Genomic DNA, 18284 nt, shown 5'->3' with positions numbered 1-18284 from the left:
GCCGCGTTCACTAATTTGCCGTGTGAAATTCGCATCTATTTTTCAGTGAAGAGATATTTGAAGATATTAGCCATGCCTAAGCTATCCAAACAAAATGCACACTTGCAGAAGATAAGAACGTCTACATTAGCAACTCAAGGGGAGAAAGAAAGAACCCCAGCATCAACTTTGTTATCACCACCTCCGCCACCACCACTAGTACTCCCTCCAGCAGCTCTCTCCCTGCCATCTACATCCACATCCTCAGCACCTGATCCTCTGTCCTCTACACCTATATCAGACACGTTGTCTCTACGCAAACAACTGTTTGCTAACAAGTGGCTACAAGGATGCCTCCTTGTTGCAACACCTTGGGTTTAGAGTCTCAAACCTCACAGTGATGTCCCTGATGCAGCAAGAGCCTGTTCCAACACCAGAAAGGAAACCCAAGAAAAGAAAGAGAGCTGAATCCCAGCAATCAGACTACCTTGCTGGGTCATTCTAGACCAAGAACTCAAACTTTGCGACAAAGAGTGAGGTGGCGGCTTATGAGACCCTCACTTTGAGTGAATAATATCCTACACTGTAGGAGGGTACAAAGTGCCCGAGTTACTTGAAAGATGCAAAATCATCATGGAAATACAATGGAACCTGTTTTCAATGGGTCTTAGGAGGTCCAATGTAAAACTTAGTCAAACTAAAGAAAAAAAAACTTTAACACTCGTTTCTGAAAAATGTAAGTTTTTGATACACAAAGTCTATCTCCTCCCTCAATTTTCAACCGATTTTTGCATATGAGGTCTCTATTAATAGGTAGATAAATGACAAAAAATTAAATAGTTTTTTTTTGTTTATGTTAAATAGAATTTTTTTAATAACGTGTCAAAGTCAAAATTTTGCGTTTTTTTCGATAATTTTTTAATATTTTTTTTCCTCGGCGTTAAACAAAGATTAAAAAAAACTTTCTATTTTTTTATATATATATATGTAGAGGATTCTTTTGCTGTAAAATGGAAGACATCGAATAAAAATTGTAAGAGGAGATAGGATTTGAAAGAAGCCCCAAAATATGGTATTTTTTACTTTTTTTTTTTTTAATAAAAAACTACTAGTCAGATCTGAATAAAACTCAAGCTGTGAAGGTTTCCTCAGACCTAGATATCACACAGAAAAAATCAGCAAGATCCTTCAGAAAAAAAATATTTTGGGCGGGGGGTCTCCTTAAAAAAAAGCATAAGAGGGTCTGGGAAGAGTTTTCCAATCAGAACCCTAAAGTTTGGGTCTTTTGACGTGCGTGGGTGTGCTACAGATGAGAGTAAAAGGAAAGAGATAGGCAGTATGTTTATGAGAGGATGGCTGTGTTGGCAGTGAGTGAAACTTAAGTTGAAAATGAGTGGCGAATTTGAGTTTTGGAGTGTAGTGGGGAGGGTGTCAGGAGTGAAGAGAAGGGGTGGCTATATTAGTAAGTGAAGAAATAGGTAAAAGTGTGGTGCAGTGGAAGGTTTCTTCAAGGATAATGTGAGTGAAAATGAAACTGGGGAGATGTGGTTCTTTGTAAGTGCATATGTACCTGGTAGTGAGAAGGGTGTAGAGGAAAGGGACTTTTTAGATATATTTAAATAAGTGCATAGAGGGTTTAGGGAGAAATGTCAATGCAGTGGTGTTAGGTGTTAGATCTCAGTGCAAGGGTAGGAGACCAACCAATAGATGGAGTAGTTGGGAAGTGTGGAGTTCTAGGAAAAATTCGTAGTGGAGAGTTGATGGTGGGGATGTGTCTAGAGAGTTGATGATAGCTAACACTGTTTAGAAAAAAAGTCAAGCATTAGTACACATGGGAGAAGGTGCTGGGTGGAAGGGCGGTAGATAAGGATTTAATGGACTACATAGCGGTAACCAGGGGAAGAATAGGAAGAATTCTAGATGTACATGTTCTTAGGGGAGAGAGTGGGGGGTAATTTCAGATAATTTTTTGGTGGAAGGTAAACTGAGAATGGAGGATAGATGGAGAAAGAGGAAAAGAACAGAATGTAGGGAGGTGATTAGAGTAAACTGCTCAAATGAGAAAGATAAGGAAAATGAGTAAAAGAAGAAGCTGAGAGAGAAGTGGGAGGGAGTGAAGGATAGAGTACATTAGAATTGAGTGAAGGAGGAATGGGATGTTTCAAGGAGAGAGTCGCAAGGTATGCAAAGATGGTTTGTGGAACAAGGAGGACGGGAGGAAACAGAAGGAAGGGTAGTGAGTGGTGGGATGATGAGGCAAAGAAGGTTGGAGAAGAGAAGAAACGAACATTCATAGATTGGTTGCAAAATAGGACGAGAGAATTATATGATAGGCACAAAGAAAAGAGAAGTAAAACAAAAGAGAAAGGAGAGCAGATGTGAAATGGGGGAAGAGTATGGCAGCAAATTTTGAAAGTAATAAAAAGATGTTTTGGAGGGAAATTAAAAAAGGAAGAGGAGGCGAATTAAGTAGAGTAGAAAAAGTAAATGGTGCAGATGGAGAGATGATAATGAAAGAAACGGTGGTAAGAGGAAGATGGTAGAGTATTTTAGGGAGTTACTAAGTGTGAAGGAGGATAGGGAGGGAAAGGTAGTTGCAGTGGGAGACGCTAAGAAAATGACAGTGATGAATGAGGAAAATGGAGGAGAAATAAGAAGAGGTAAGGTGAAAACAGTTATTAAAATAATTAGAGCACCTGGATTAGATGGGTGTCATGCGGAGTATCTAAAAAAGGAGGTACAGTGATGATGGACTGGGTAGTGAGGTTTTTTAATGTTTGTCTAAAAAGGATAGAGTGCCTGTACAGTTCCGTTTTGCAAGGGAATGGGGGCAAGTGTGAGTGTAGTAGTTTCAGAGGGATTAGTTTGTTGAGTATAGTTGGGAAGGCTTATGGGAGGGTTTTGATTGAGAGGATTAGGGGAGGAACAGAGGGAGTAATTGGTAAGGAACATTGTGGGTTTAGGACAGGTAGGGGATGTGTGGATCAAATTTTTGTGGTAAGGCAGATATGTAAAAAAGCTTTAGGAAAAGGTAAGGATGTTTTTTGGGCCTTTATGGATTTGGAAAAATCTTACGGCAGGGTAGACGGGAAAGCCCTATGGGAGGTATCGCGGATATATGAGTATGAGATAGGGAGAAAGCTGTTAGGAGTAGTCAAGAGTTTTTACGAAAGTAGTAGAGCCTGTGTTAGGATTAGAAATGGAGAGAGCGAGTGATTTGAGTTGGTGGGACTTTGCCAGGAATGTTATGTCGCCATGGCTGTTCAATATATACAGGGATGGGGTGGTGCGAAAGGTAAATGCATTTGTAATGGGCCGGGGATTGGAGGTGGTTAAAGAAAATGGAGAAAAGTGGGAGATATGCCAGTTGTTGTTTGCTAACAGCATTGCCTTTGTATTAGGATCAGAGGGGGGATCAAGAAAGTGGCGGAGTTTGGGAAGGTGTGCAAAAGAAAGAAGTTGAAGATAAATGTGGATAAAATTAGGTGATGAGATGTATAAGGGGAGAGGATGACAACAAACTGGAAGCGAGTATTTAGGGAGAAAGGCTGGAGGAAGGGGATAGCTTTATATACTTGGCTGCGAATGGGACGGGAAAGGGAGAAGTGGAAGTCGAGGTAGAATGTATGTTGAAAGAAGCAAGTAAATACCTTGAGGGATTAAAAAGTGTAATGAGAAATAAATATTTGGGAATGGATGCTAAGAGATTGTATGAAGGAGTGATTGTGTCGATAGCACTGTATGGGGCAGAAACATGGAACATAAGAGAGAAATGTTTTAAATGTGTTCGAGATTAAATGTTTGAGAAGTATGGTAGGGGTTACTAGACTAGATATAGTGAGAAACGAGGAGGTGAGGAGGAAAGCAGGGGTGGAAAGGGAGTTGGGAGATAGGGTTGATGAAAGAGTATTGGGATGGTTTGGACACAGGGGAAGAATAAGTGAAAAAAAATAGTAAAAGAGGTGTGGAAGGCAGAGGTGGAAGGAGTAAACATGAGGGGGCGACCAAGGATGAGATGGATGGATGGGGTGAAAGATGCGCTGGGAAAGAGGGTAATGTCTGTTGAGGAAGGATGGGAGAAGACAGAAGACAGGGGTGAGTAGAAAATTGTTGTGTATGGATGATGTTGTGATACATGGAAGGGAGCAGGCAGAGGGTGGGACTCAAGAAGTATGAATGAATGATATTTTGACGCAGCCCGAAGGGATTTCTCCCCGTCTTCCCTTTTTTTTCAGATTATCCGAACCTTAACATCTCCAAAAGACAATGGTCTCCGGACATCATCTCACGTCTAACTGTGAGTAGTTTGGTTAAGAATCTTCACCTTCCTGACCCCGCTCCCCCCTCCTTCCTACCCCGCACTCCTCCCCCTTCTGACCTCACACCCCTATCCCATCTGACCCCGCCCTGAGTGACGGAATGTTGCCCGTCACCATCTTATCAGTATTTAAGTCTCAAACATCTTGTACTTTTCTGAAGAGGGCTATAGTTATTGGCCGAAATACAGAAGTTTAACTTTCTTTTTAGTTTCCTTTCTCATTCCAACTGTGGGTTCTTCGTGCCTATATATATATATATATATATATATATATATATATATATACTGTATGTATATATATATACAAAAAGCCTTGGTATATGTTCTGGGTGGCTAATGAAACTCAAGAGGCACTGTATACTTATACTGTATAATATAGCCAAATGACAAAATGACACGAACACAATTGACAAGTGTGCGGGAGACGTGAACGTCAGGTGTCAACTGGCTTTCGACACTGCCCATGCAGGGTTGCCAGATTACTCCCGCCAAGCCTTGCGGCATTTGATAAAAATAATAAATACGTCATTTAGAAATATATATACAAAACACTACTGAAATTAATACATACAATATCACACTAATATAAATAAAATATACAACATTACAATATAAATACATACACATCGTGCCAACACATCGCTCGGCCCGCGCCCTCGGTGCCCACACCGAGCAACCAAGAAAAACTGACCGAGGCAGAGTACAAATACAAGCAAGCCACACACAAACCACACGCACAAGTGGCAGACAGAAGTGTGGCACACATGGAACTTAAGCACACCCAAAACATTACACAAATACATATACATAATTGAATAATTAACCAACATATACAAACAAGAAAAAGGACATGGAATTGTATAAAACACAAAAAATACAAGAAGTTTATACACAAATACACATACACAATGATAAAGAAATGTACTGGCGCCAGTAAAAAAAAAATACATAGGACAATTGCCGGACGTCCGGGACATGAAACATGAAACAATACAAAATACACAACACAAAATACACATGAATTAGACAATAGTCATAGGACAATGGTTAGAACAAAACACCATTGGCAGAAAAATAAGTTTGCAAATATAACAAAGATTACATCCCCTACCACAGGTACGCTAAACCCAAATGAGTCTGCGCCCAAGAAAATACACAATTTACAATAGTACGGGCTAGGGGTACAAAACTTCACAATCCAATTACATACAAATACATACAAAAACATACAAAAATACATACAAGAGGCTCACTCGACCATCAAGGCCTAGCACTTCGTGAACGTAGATGATACGAATGGTCCACAATGGGTGATACAATGGGAACATTGAGTGTTGGGGGAGGTTGGGTGAATGCAGGTATGGGCACCTGCGTCTTTTTAAGCCTGTCAGAATGGCAAATCTCACTAAGACCCGTAGATGGGTCAAAAACCCTGAATTTGTTGGGATGGAGCTGTTCTGTTACTAAAAGGGGACCTGTGAATTTACAATTTAGTTTGGATTGGCGGTCCGGCATGCTCCTAAAGACATGATCCCCAACAATGATGTTCACAGGTTTAGCACGACCATGTTGGTGTTTTAACATGTCAGCCTTGGAAATAACAAGTTTGTCCTTAACAGACGCATAAATATCATGCAGCACATGATCCTGAAGTTTACTGTAGTCATCCACATTGTAGAGGGGACGAGCAGGACTGTCAAGCATGTCATAAGGGAGTCGTTTCTCTGATCCAAAGACAACATAGTGGGGCGTTTTTCCCGTGGAAGCGTTTATGGTGCTGTTGATACAAGCACTAACATGGGGAAGCCAATCCTCCCAAGACTCATGAAAATGACTAGCAAGGTGACGTAAGATCTCCAAAATTTTCCTGTTTGTTCTCTCTACAAGCCCATTGGACGCCGGATGATAAGCAGTAACAAAAGTTTGTTTAATGCCGTAACGTGCACAAATGCCTGCCAAAACCTCGTTCTTAAATTCAGCCCCATTATCACTAAGGAGCACCGAAGGAGTGGTGTATGGACACAACACATAGGAAACAAAAGCATGTGCTACAACTGGTGCAGATTTGTTACGTAAGGGAGCTAGGACCACAAAACGACTAAAATGATCCACACATACAAGGACATACACAGAGCCCTGTGTGCTACGAGGCAGTTGCAAAAGGTCTATAGCTACAGTCTGAAAAGGGCGAGAAGGAATAGGGTACTCTAAAATGGGAGCAGTGCTCGTAGAACCTTTGTTCTGGGCACAAGAACTACACCGGGCCACATGAGAGGCAATGTCTAGTCGCATTTTAGGCCAATAATACTTCTTCCGTGCCATAGCCAGAGTTTTGTCACGACCTGGGTGACCAGCCTGAGGGGCATCATGAGCAAGGGATAAAACAATGGGAACTAGAGACTCAGGGATCACTAGCTGCGCCACATCCTGCTCAAACACTTCCACATTGCGAATGAGAACTTCGTCCTGCAGGGAAAATTGGTACAGAGGTACTGGTAAAGCTGGTAAGGTGGAATCATCACCAGACTCCAAAGCATAGATGACAGCAGACCAGACAGGGTCTTCACGCTGAGCTTTTACCAGATCCTGCAGGGAAAAGTTATTAATCACGGTAATAGCAGCAACAGGGATATTCCGTGAAAGTGCATCAGCAACATGATTAGCTCGCCCGGGCAAATGCTTTAGGGTTGGATTGAATTCCTCAATCGTGAGGAACCATCTGGCTAGGCGACCTGACAGATTCTTTCCTTGAAAAAGCTGAGTGACAGCAGTGTGGTCAGTGTAGACTGTAATAGGATATCCAAAAATGATATCACGGAAGTGCTTTAAAGCCCACACCACAGCCAGGGCCTCTAAATGAGTAACAGAGTAACGGGACTCAGGTTTGTTTAGAATGCGACTAGCATATGCAATAACATGAGGTCTACTTCCTTCTACTTGTTGCATAAGTACAGCTCCAATACCTGTACCAGAAGCATCTGTACAAATAGTAAAGGGGATACTATAATCAGGGAAAGCCAATACAGGTGCTTCAGTAAGAGCAAGCTTCAAAGAGAAAACTTGCCTGATGGACATCACGCCACTGGAAGGAAGAGTCCTTCTTGAGAAGGCGAGTGAGAGGGGAAGCAATTGAAGCAAAGTCTTTAATGAATGCACGATAATATCCTGCAAGTCCAAGGAAGGACCGTACATTTTCAACCGACTTCGGTACAGGGAAGTCTCTGACTGCCTTGATCTTTTCACCAGTGGTATGGATACCATGTTTGTCTACAACATGACCTAGAAACTGGATACTAGCCTTGAAAAAGGAACACTTGGGTAAGTTGAGTTTTAACCCAGCTTCAGCAAACCGTTGCAAAACCATGGATAACTTAGAAAAGTGGCTCTCCACATCTTTGGAAACAAGAATCAAATCATCCAGGTAAACAAAAAGTCCATTCCCAATTAAGCCATGGAATATAGAGTTAACTAAACGCTGGCAAGTCAAAGGAGCATTCCGCAAACCCATGGGGCAACGAAGCCATTCATAGTGCCCATTGGGAGTCGAGAAGGCCGTGATCTTACGAGACTTTTCCTCCAGGGGTATCTGCCAAAAACCTGCTTTTAAATCTAAAGTGGTGAACACTGTATTACCATTGCCAATGGACTGAAGAAGCTCGCTTAAGATAGGCAGAGGATAATGATCAGGAAGAGTGACCTCATTGACTTTCCTATAATCAACCACAGGACGAAAAGATCCATCCTTCTTAGGCACCAGGAGAAGAGGCGAATTCCACTCGGAGTGGGACTCCTGTACAACACCTTCACTCAACAAATCGTCAACCAAGGACTGGGCTATAAGCCGACGAGAGTGAGGCAACCTGTAAGAGGGGACGTAAACAGGACGAGTGCCTGGCTGAAGGTCAATTCTATGAACCTTACGATCCGTAACCCCTAACGGATCACCTGGTAAAGCCAAAGTCTGACGGTGGGTTACTAGCAGGTCAAGGAGACGTGGTGTCTCTTTAGGAAAATCATTTACTCCTACAAAAGTGGCAAGTTCAGAACCTACACGAGCAGGGTCACGTGTTGGAGGAGATTGTAGAACAGAAGCTGCTATTATAGGCGAATCTTGGAAAGCAGCAACGCGTACCACCTCAAAGGAGCCTAAGTGACTGCCAGGAGAGAGAGAAATAGGAGCACCCGTAACATTGGTTACCATCGCTGTGGTAACGTGATCCTCACGAATAGTGGAGAGAGTTCCTTCTAGGGCAAGCCGACGAATACGAATAGAATCAGGCAAAGAGAGAACGTCAGACCCAATTGGGGCACCCGAGACGCGCACTGGAACTCGAACAGAACTTGAAGGTTCAATAAGATGCTCTCCTACAACAACAGCAGCACAATGAGCAACAGGGGAAGAGGTCTGAGAAATTGGGACAGGCACAAAAGAATCACAAACGGAAACTGGCCTATCTGAAGCAGAGATATCAACTTTGCAGAAAGTCACTACACGGCGACTAGGAGAAATATCTATGCTATGAGCTGTAAGAGCATCAATACCCAGGAGGCAATCACACTTAAGGGCAATGCCAGAGACAACAGCAAAAGTGACATTGAATACTGTAGCATGCGAGGAAATATGTAAAGGAAGACAAACTGATCCAAGAACAAGCAAGGGAGAGCCTTGCACAGAATGCAAATTATTACAAAAGGGAGATAAAGGGAGATTATACAATTCTCGCAAGGCAAAGTAAGCCTTTCTACTTAACAGACTACATTCTGCACCAGTATCTACAGTGACTGAAATAGGCGTTTCCCTCGTGAAAAATTGAAAGGTAAGTAATTGAGAAGATTCAACAACCACAAAAGGAATTATTTGAGACCGAACATTGCTGGTCAACTCTTGGGGTTGGGAAACATGCGCTGGGGAAAATGGGATTGACGAGGCTGGTGAGACGTCTCCTCCCTAAGTTTCAAAACCTTGAAACATTGATCAGTCGAATGTTTACACTGACCATGAATATGGCAATAACTGAGTCTACCTGGAGGCTCTACTCTGGAAAGGTCTTGCGATTGATTAGAAGAAACAGTAGGTACACTCCTACCAACAGGGGACAGTTTTGACTTGTGTACCTGGCGCCTACGGCGGAAACAAAAATCGCTGGAATGACCAGACCTGTTACAAAAAGTACACAACAGGGGAGGGGGTGTAACTGTAGATTGAGGGAGTTGAGGAGAATAAGGGACATGACCCTGTTGATGAGCATTGCTAATACATAAAGAGCTAGATGGAACTTCTCCCAGTTTACGCGAAAGTTGTGATGCAAAGGACAGTAGAGTGTCATCAGGCTTATACTTGAGAGAAGACGCTGCTCGTCTCTCAGAAGGAACCAAAAAAAGAATATATAGAAGAAACTCTACGATAATGCGAAATCTATCTATGGAAATGTTACCTTTCTCTACCCAGTCCGACTGGGACAATGATTCAAATGCCTCAACTGCAAGGATACTGGCCTGGGCTTGCGCCCGACGATAATCCATAGTACCCAGTCTGGATACGAGAGTATCAGCCAATTTGTAGCACCAATGGAATGCATCACCACCAAGATTATCTGCGAAAATTTTAAGAAAATTAGCCCTAAAGGTGTCATAATCATAGTTTATAAGTTTAGGGTCTAAACATGAAGCCGAGAGGAGCTCTGCAGCAAAAGAATGTGGCACAATCTGGGACCTCACAAAGGAGATCTTCTCAGGCCCCGTCGAAACATTCGACTGTACGATTGCGTCCTCACATTGACGGATAAATACAGCAGCCCTATAATTAGGGTCTATCCCAGAAAAAGGGACCACAGTTGGATTCTGATGCAGTAATGTTACCCTATTTCCCATTGGCTCAGATGAGTATGTCGGGCTGAGAAACGAAGGCCTCGATTTAGACATGGTGGGAGATGATAACTTTGTCCCACTTCTTAGAAGCATAAGAAAACACTAACACCAATATGAAATGTAAAAAAAAATAATATAGTGAATCACACGGACAATGACATAAGTTACAGAAAAGCATTGACATTAATGCCATTCATACATCAATAATGAGAAAAAATTTATAGGAGGACCGTAAAAAGCAAAAAATTTAATACTACAATAGAGCACAATACGTAAGTATAGACATACGGTATAGGCGACGAGAATCTAACATTCCGGGGTAACAATTCAAAGTACACAAATGACGTCACCAAAAACTTACATAAATCATACAAGCATGAAAAATATAATGCATATAACATAAGCATTGGAATACGTATACGTAATTAAGCATGCGTCGCCCAGCGACAGTTCCAACATTCAAATTATGACGTCACGGTTTCGAGCAGGGAAGCGTCACTTAACCGGTCTTCACAGATTTAACTTTGGCTTCTCCTGGAGGAAATAAAATGTCTAATTCACCATCCAGGCGCAATTTCTGCTGAGGGTACCCACGGAGCAATGATCAGGACAGGCGACGATGGCGTCCAGGAATAGCAGGAAAAAAATCACCTGACGGCAACCGGCCTGCGCCGAAATACAACTGAAGACACAGTGTCCAGAGTACTATAATGTCTTTTAATAGTTCATATTCACTGAAAATACCTGGCTGGAACAAAGAAATGGGGAGAAAACACAGCACAAGAACACAAATGTTAACGTATAAGCCGGTACGCAAATCAAAGTCACTTCGTAGTCTTTTCATATGAAAGTATAGTTCGAGTGTTTGTAATAGATTAGTCACTAATCGTTTGAACCGCTGCCACCAAATGTTCTGGGTGGCTAATGAAACTCAAGAGGCACTGTATACTTATACTGTATAATATAGCCAAATGACAAAATGACACGAACACAATTGACAAGTGTGCGGGAGACGTGAACGTCAGGTGTCAACTGGCTTTCGACACTGCCCATGCAGGGTTGCCAGATTACTCCCGCCAAGCCTTGCGGCATTTGATAAAAAATAATAAATACGTCATTTAGAAATATATATACAAAACACTACTGAAATTAATACATACAATATCACACTAATATAAATAAAATATACAACATTACAATATAAATACATACACATCGTGCCAACACATATATATATGTATATAATATTCTTATTTCAGAAAGAGCAGAAGACTTGCAAGATATGCTGAGCGATTTAAACAAAGAAAGTCTTAAAGTAAATTTAAAAATGAATAAGAGTAAAACCAAAATAATGTTCAACACGAAAGCTCAAAGTAAAGTGATTGTAGTTGATGATGAAAGTCTTGAGGAAGTTGAAGAGTATAATTATTTAGGCCAGATGGTGAAGGTGACGAAAGATCATGATAATGAAATAAAAAGACGCATTGCAATTGGTTGGAAAGTGTTTGGTAAGTATATTAAAATCCTGAGAGGCTCTCTACCTTTATGTTTGAAACGTAAAGTTTACAATCTATGCATTCTACCAGCAGTAATCTACGGGTGTAAGACTTGGAAGCTGACGAGGGCGATGGAAACAAAGCTAAGGACTGCACAGAGGAGAATAGAAGAGATCAATGATGGGAATAACACTGAGAGACCGAAAGAGAGCAAGTTGGGTGAGAGAGCAGACCAGAGTGAAAGGTATTGTAGAGGCAGTAAAAGAGAGGAAGTGGAATTGGACAGGTAAGTTAGTGCGAATGACTGACGAGCGATGGAGCAAGTGTGTAGCTGAATGGACGCCGCGAGATAGGAAGCGTGGAAAAGGGAGGCCAGACAGAAGGTCGAGAGACGAGATCAAGAAGTTTGCAGGAGTGACGTGACAGAGGAAGGCGCGGTCGTGTGATTCATGGAATGCTATGAAGGAGGCCTTTGTTCAGCAGTGGACTCAGGATGCCTGATTTGATATATATATATATATGTGTGTGTGTGTGTGTGTGTGTGTGCAGTGAGTAGTGGAGAGATCAGTATTGGGACTAACGCTTAAAGACAGGAAGAAGTTAAGTTGGGTAAGAGAACAGACTGGAGTGAAAGATTTCGAGGAGGTGATATTAGAGCTGGAAGTGGAACTGGACAGGAAATTTAATAAGAAAGGACAAAGGGAGATAGAGCCGGTGTGTTACTAACTGTATGATGCGAGATAAAAAGTGTGGAAGAGGAAAGCTAGATAGATGGTGGAGAGACGAAACAGAGTAGTTTGCAGGAGTAACGCGGCAGAGAATGCAGTCGTGGGACCCATGGAAGTGTTTGAATAAAAGAATGAAGGAAACTGCAAGAGACCATAAGGCCTACACTAGGCAGTTCCATGTCCATTGCCACCTGTCATTCCTATCCACAAAGTTGTCTAACATTTTCTTAAAACAGCTGATAGTTTCAGCACTCAGTACATAGTTACTAGGTCTATTCCATTGACAACTCTATTGATAAACTAGTCCTTGCATATTTCCTTCTTAAATCTAAATTTATCCATTTTAAGTCCATTACTACAAGTCCTGCCCTGTTGTCTTAATATGATGACCTTGTGTGCACCACCCTTGTTAAAGCCTTTGATTCACTTGAACACTTCTATTAGATCACCACACACCCTGCGTCTTTTCAGAGAGTGTAAGTTAATGTGTCTATGCCTGTCCTCGTAAGGTAAAACTCTGAGCCCATATATAATTTTGGTCATTTTCTTTTGTACCGATTCTAGTGAACTGATATCCATTCTATAGGACGAAGACCAAAACTGTACCGTATAGTCAAGGACAGGTCTAGCTAACGCTAGACAAGGTTTGGTAGTTACCCCTGCACTTTTATTCATAACCGTCCTAGCAATGAAACCTAATGCTCTGTTAGCTCTATTTCTGGCGCTAATGCACTGATCTTGGATTTAAGGTCAGGACTCACCTGAACTCCTAAGTCTCTCTCGCACTCAGTTTTCAAAAAAAAAAAAAAAAAAATCTAAGCTATGCCTGCCTTTGTTAAAATTCTTTTGCAGAATTTCGACGTCTTCCTGACCTAATTAGGCATCCTATTTTAGTGTCGTCCACAAGTTTACTGACATCACTATCAATCCCATTGTTCAAGTCGTTTATATACATAATGAACAATAAGAGATCCAAAACCGAGCCCTGGGGAACTCCATTAAAACAATCCCCCATTTGGATTTTGCGCCGTTTATGGTGACCCGCTATTTTCCCTCGCTGATCCAAGCTCTAATCCATTCACTTTCCCTCCTATGCCATGGGCTTTGACTTTATTTAGTAGTCTCTGGTGGGGCACCTTGCCGAACGCTTTGCTAAAGTCAAAGTAATTAACATCGTAACTACCATTATTATCTGACGCCTTGAAGTCGTTACTGTAAAAAGATAGAGGATTAGTTACACATGACTTACCTTTAGAGAACCCATTCTGTGACTAATGAATAAAATTATGCCTCTTGATGTGATCTCTGATTCTATTAGCTATTATTCAAGCATTTTACCTATAACTGATGTCAAACTGATTGGCCTGTAGTTGCATATAGACGATTTATCTCCCCCACGCAATAGGCATAGAAATTAAACTAGTGTCGACCGACTTATTATTTCCTTTAACTGGTCAGAGCTTTCAAATCTACACCCTTTAAGCACTTTTGGAAAATTTACGCTTGGACCCAGGGATTTTATAGCTTTAAGTCTTATAAATTTGTTTGACTACTACCTTACAAATGCTAATGTTAGTTAATCTACTTCCTTTATCTCCACTGAAAATTGGGTCGCAGTCAGGTACCATATCTAACCTCTCCTTTGTAAACACCGTGAGAAAATATTTGTTAAACGCCTCGCTCATTTTTTCCTCCGAATCTATCATGACATCTTCGTCGTTTTTAATTGGGCCTATTCTTTCCTTATTTTTTGTTCTGTAGATAGAGGCCCTTTGGCTTGGATCTCACTTGTCTGGCAACTTTAATTTCGTAGTTACATTTCGCTGTGCGCGTTTTCTTTTTAACCAGTCTACCCATATCTTTATATTTAGACCTAAGGTGTATTCCCCCCCCCTTTTTTTCTGGCGTTTGGAAGAGGTTAGTGCTCGGTAGTAGACTATGAATAGCTGATTGAGCGAGTGAATACTTTTACCTTATCCTTTCAGTTTTGAAATTCATTTCCTTGTTTCTTCCAGTTTTTCTCTTCCTCCCCCTCCCCCTCTCCTTGGCTTGTTTACCTCTTTCCCCTCCTGTTGCTGCTTACCTTATTCTTCTCCTCCTCTTCCTCTTTTTATTTCACCTATTTCCTCCTTATCCTCCATTCTTTTCTGTTTCTCTTTCCTCTTATTTTTCATCTCTCCTCCTCCTACACTTCCTATCTTCCTCCTCCTCTCTCCCTCCTCCTTCCTCCTCACTCTAGTTGCACGTTTTCTCCTCTTTTCCTTCTCCCCCTCCTTTTCTTCCTCTTTTCATTTTCTTTCCCCATCCCTGCCTCTCAACCTCCTTCTCTCCTCCACCTTCTCTTGTTTTCATCTTCTCTCCTTCCTTCCTTCCCACCCCTCATATTCTTTTCCCTTCACTTCCTTCCCTTCTCATCTTCCTCCCATCCTTCTTTCCCTCCTCCTCCCTCCATTTTCCGTCTTCCCTCAGTCCTCCATCCCTACCTTCCATTTTCTCCTCCACTTCCTTTTCTTCCTCCCACCTTTTCCTTCCTTACCTTCTCCTCCCTCCTTTACTTTTCCTCATTCTCTCTTCTTCTACCCACCATTCTTTCTCCTTCTCTTCCCTCCCTCTTTTTGCTCCCATTTCCTCACCTTCCCTCTTCCTCGATGGTGTGTTTCATAGGTTTTCGTTTTGGTCAGTCCCAATTTTTTTCGTTCAGCTGAGGGTCTCTCGATCGAACTCCACCTCCTCAGTGGAACAAAATCGTTTGTCAGTAACAACACAAAAGTATATAAATGTAGCAGGGACGTTAGCTTTTTCAGTATTAATGATTGTGACATCATTCTAGTTGCCGCTAGGCCATTTTGATCAGCCAAAGTGAATATTTTCGCAACGAAAATGCTAACGGGAGTCCCCCATAGATACTTCCCCGTTCATTGCACCGACAGTTATGTTTTGTTTATTCCCATTTCATTTAAATATTCTCCCATTTCTACCCAACCCCACCGAGGGATACCACGTAAATTAACAAAATATGCTAAAGACATTCGCAATATAAGGAAAATGGTTTATTGTTTCACTTAATAGCACTTATAAACAGATGATTTAAAGACGACTACAATTACAAGGAAAGACGCAGCTTCCGTCTCCTCGCGTTCGAGTGTGCTCGAAATTTCTTCAAGAGAGGTAAGGACTCGGTTGGGTGAGTCGTTGAACAAGTTCTCAGGATCCTCGTGTCGAGGGGAACGTGACTGTCCGTCTGTTGGCAACTCACCCAGATAAATGTGTCTGTTTCCAGGTTTTTAGGTCACATGGTTGTAGGGGGAGGGGGTTAAATCCTGTAGGTGAGAGGGAGGGGGTTATGAAGGTTTTTTTTTTTTTTAATATAAAATAATAAATCAAAAACAGACTGGGGTGGGTGATGTTGGAGGGAATAAAATACCTAACTGAAAGGAGGTTATAAGACCACTTCAACCCCAAAATTCCTTTGCCCTTGATCCCTGCATTTAACTAATAGGTACATGGGGTTGGCGCTGTGCTCATGGTGTGTCGTCTCTGCCTCCAGTCATCAAACTTGGGGAAGTAAGATATACTAGATCGGCTCCCCCCCCCCCAGCCAAAACCATCCACCCTCTCCCACTCCTCTCCCAGGGAGTCAATTCAACTGAGTTGCGAGTTGCGTGACCTCCCTGCAGCCACACGATAGCGTCGGAGACCGGTCCTCGAGAGCGAATGTCAAGGTGCCGTGGGGACAATGATTTGATACCTCAGGAGCTCTGCTCTGGCGTACTCCTGGGAGTGTATCTTCTGTCGTCGATAACCGGCGCTTCTGTCGTTGGGGTCAGTACTGCACCCGAAGAGGTGGTGAAGGAGATGGAAGCGGTGCTGCGAGTAAAGTGAAAGGTGATTATATATATACATATATATATATATATATATATATATATATATATATATATATATATATATGTATATACCAAAGGCTTTTTCCCCCTTACATAGGGGGTAGCCAAAAAGAAAAAGGCATAGAAACCACTCCCACCCATTCCATATTCCACTCCCCTCCACCCTCCTCCCTTCCTCCCATCTCGGCACCTCCTGGACGACGGGCCATCCCTGCATCCCGTCCACTGCCATGGGTCAGAAGTAGTGTTGCAAGACACAGCACATCCAGAGCAAGGCCGCTTCATAAATTCGGCAACCCCCCCCCCACTCTGTCCCCTCACGCAGAAAAGGAGAAGACGGGCTGCGTCAATTTTTTTCTCATACATACTTCCTCAACCCCCATCCCCCGCCCACCCCCCTCATGCATCACAGCAACACCCATACACAACCCTTCTCCATTCACCCCTATCTTCCGTCCTCTCCCGTCCTTCCGCAACAGACATTCCTCTCTTTTGTAATGCCCCTTTTACCCCATCCATTCATCTTATCCTAGGACGCCCCCTCATATTCACTCCCTCCACATCTGCCTTCCACACCTCATTCTTTCCATGTGTCCAAACCATCCTTATACTCTTTCATCAACCCTATCTCCCAGCTCCCTTCCCACCCCTGTTCTCCTCCTCACCTCCTCATTTTTCACTCCATCCAGCCGAGTAACCCCTATCATACTTCTCAGAAATTTCACCTCAAACACATTCAAACGCCTTATCTCTTCCTCTCTTATGTTCCATGTTTCTGCCCCATACAGTGCTGTTGGCACAATCACTCCTTCATATAACCTCTTAGCATCCATTCCCAGATGCCTATTTCTCATTACACTTTTAGTCCACTAAGGCATTTACTCGCTTCTCTCAATCTACATTCTACAACCACCCCCGCTCCTCCCTTTCCTGCCACATTCGCATCCAAGTATCTAAAACTATCCACTTCCTCCAGTCTCTCACCCTAAATGCTCACTTCCAGCATGCTGTCACTCTCTCCCCTTGTACATCTCATCACCTTACTTTTACCCACATTTATCTTCAGCTTCCTTCTTTCACACACCTTCTCAAACTCTGTCACTAACTTCCCCAATCCCTCCTCTGATCCTGCTACGAGCGCAGTGTCGTCAGCAAACAGCAAATGGCTTATTTCCCATTTTTTTCCATTTTCTTTAATCATCTCCAACCCCTGAACCACTACCCTTGCATTCACCTCACGCACCACCCCATCCATGTATAGAATGAACAGCCAGGGCGACATAACACATCCCTGATGAAGTCCCACCTTTACCTCAAACCATTCACTCTCTCCATTTCTAATCCTGACACAAGCTCTAATACTCTCGTAAAAACTCTTGACTGCTCTTAACAGCTTTCCTCCTATCCCATATATCTGCAGTACCTCCCACAGTGCCTTCCTGTCTACCCTGTCATAAGCCTTTTCCAGATCGATAAAAGCCCAGAAAACATCCTTACCTTTTCCTATAGCTTTCTCACATATGTCTTACCACAAAAATCTGATCTACACAACCCCTAACTGTCCTAAAACCACACCGTTCCTCACTAATTACCTCTTCTGTTCCTCTCCTAATCCTCTCAATCAAGATCCTCCCATAAGCCTTCCCAACTACACTCAACAAGCTGATCCCTCTGAAACTACTTCACTCACACTTGTCCCCCTTTCCCTTGTAAAGCGGAACTATACAGGCACTCCTCCAGTCCTCCGGCACTCTACCCTCTCTTAAACAAACATTAAATAACCTCTCCAGCCAGTCCATCATCACTGTACCTCCTTTCTTCAGACATTCTGCATGGCATCCATCCAACCCAGGTGCCTTACCTGCTCTCATCATCTTAACAGCTGCTTTCACTTCATCTTTCCCTATTTCTCCCCATTTTCCTCACTCATTACTCTCATATTCGTAGCGCATCCCACTGCAACTACCTCTCCCTCCCTATCCTACTTCACATTTAATAACTCCCTAAA

General features: G+C 42.5%; 1 protein-coding gene across 4 annotated transcripts in view; it reads left to right on the top strand.

Annotated features, from left to right (window-relative positions):
• Window positions 1-4470, top strand: part of LOC143029910 (uncharacterized) — a 40556-nt gene extending 36086 nt beyond the window's left edge. For 2 of the 4 annotated variants that reach the window (XM_076193111.1, XM_076193108.1), the window contains exon 3: window positions 47-838. In XM_076193111.1, the coding sequence (XP_076049226.1) occupies window positions 47-360 (314 nt within the window). In that variant the 3' untranslated portion in view covers window positions 361-838. Of the gene's footprint in view, window positions 1-46; window positions 839-4214 lie in introns of those variants that run through there. The other 2 variants (XM_076193112.1, XM_076193109.1) reach the window with 2 other exon arrangements.
• Window positions 4471-18284: the final 13814 nt, after the last annotated feature.

Source organism: Oratosquilla oratoria, chromosome 11 (assembly GCF_046742065.1).
Source record: "Oratosquilla oratoria isolate Oo_2021 chromosome 11, ASM4674206v1, whole genome shotgun sequence".
Classification (NCBI taxonomy): domain Eukaryota; kingdom Metazoa; phylum Arthropoda; class Malacostraca; order Stomatopoda; family Squillidae; genus Oratosquilla; species Oratosquilla oratoria.
Note: the sequence above shows the minus strand (reverse complement) of the source record. Positions and strands in the feature narration are given on the sequence as shown.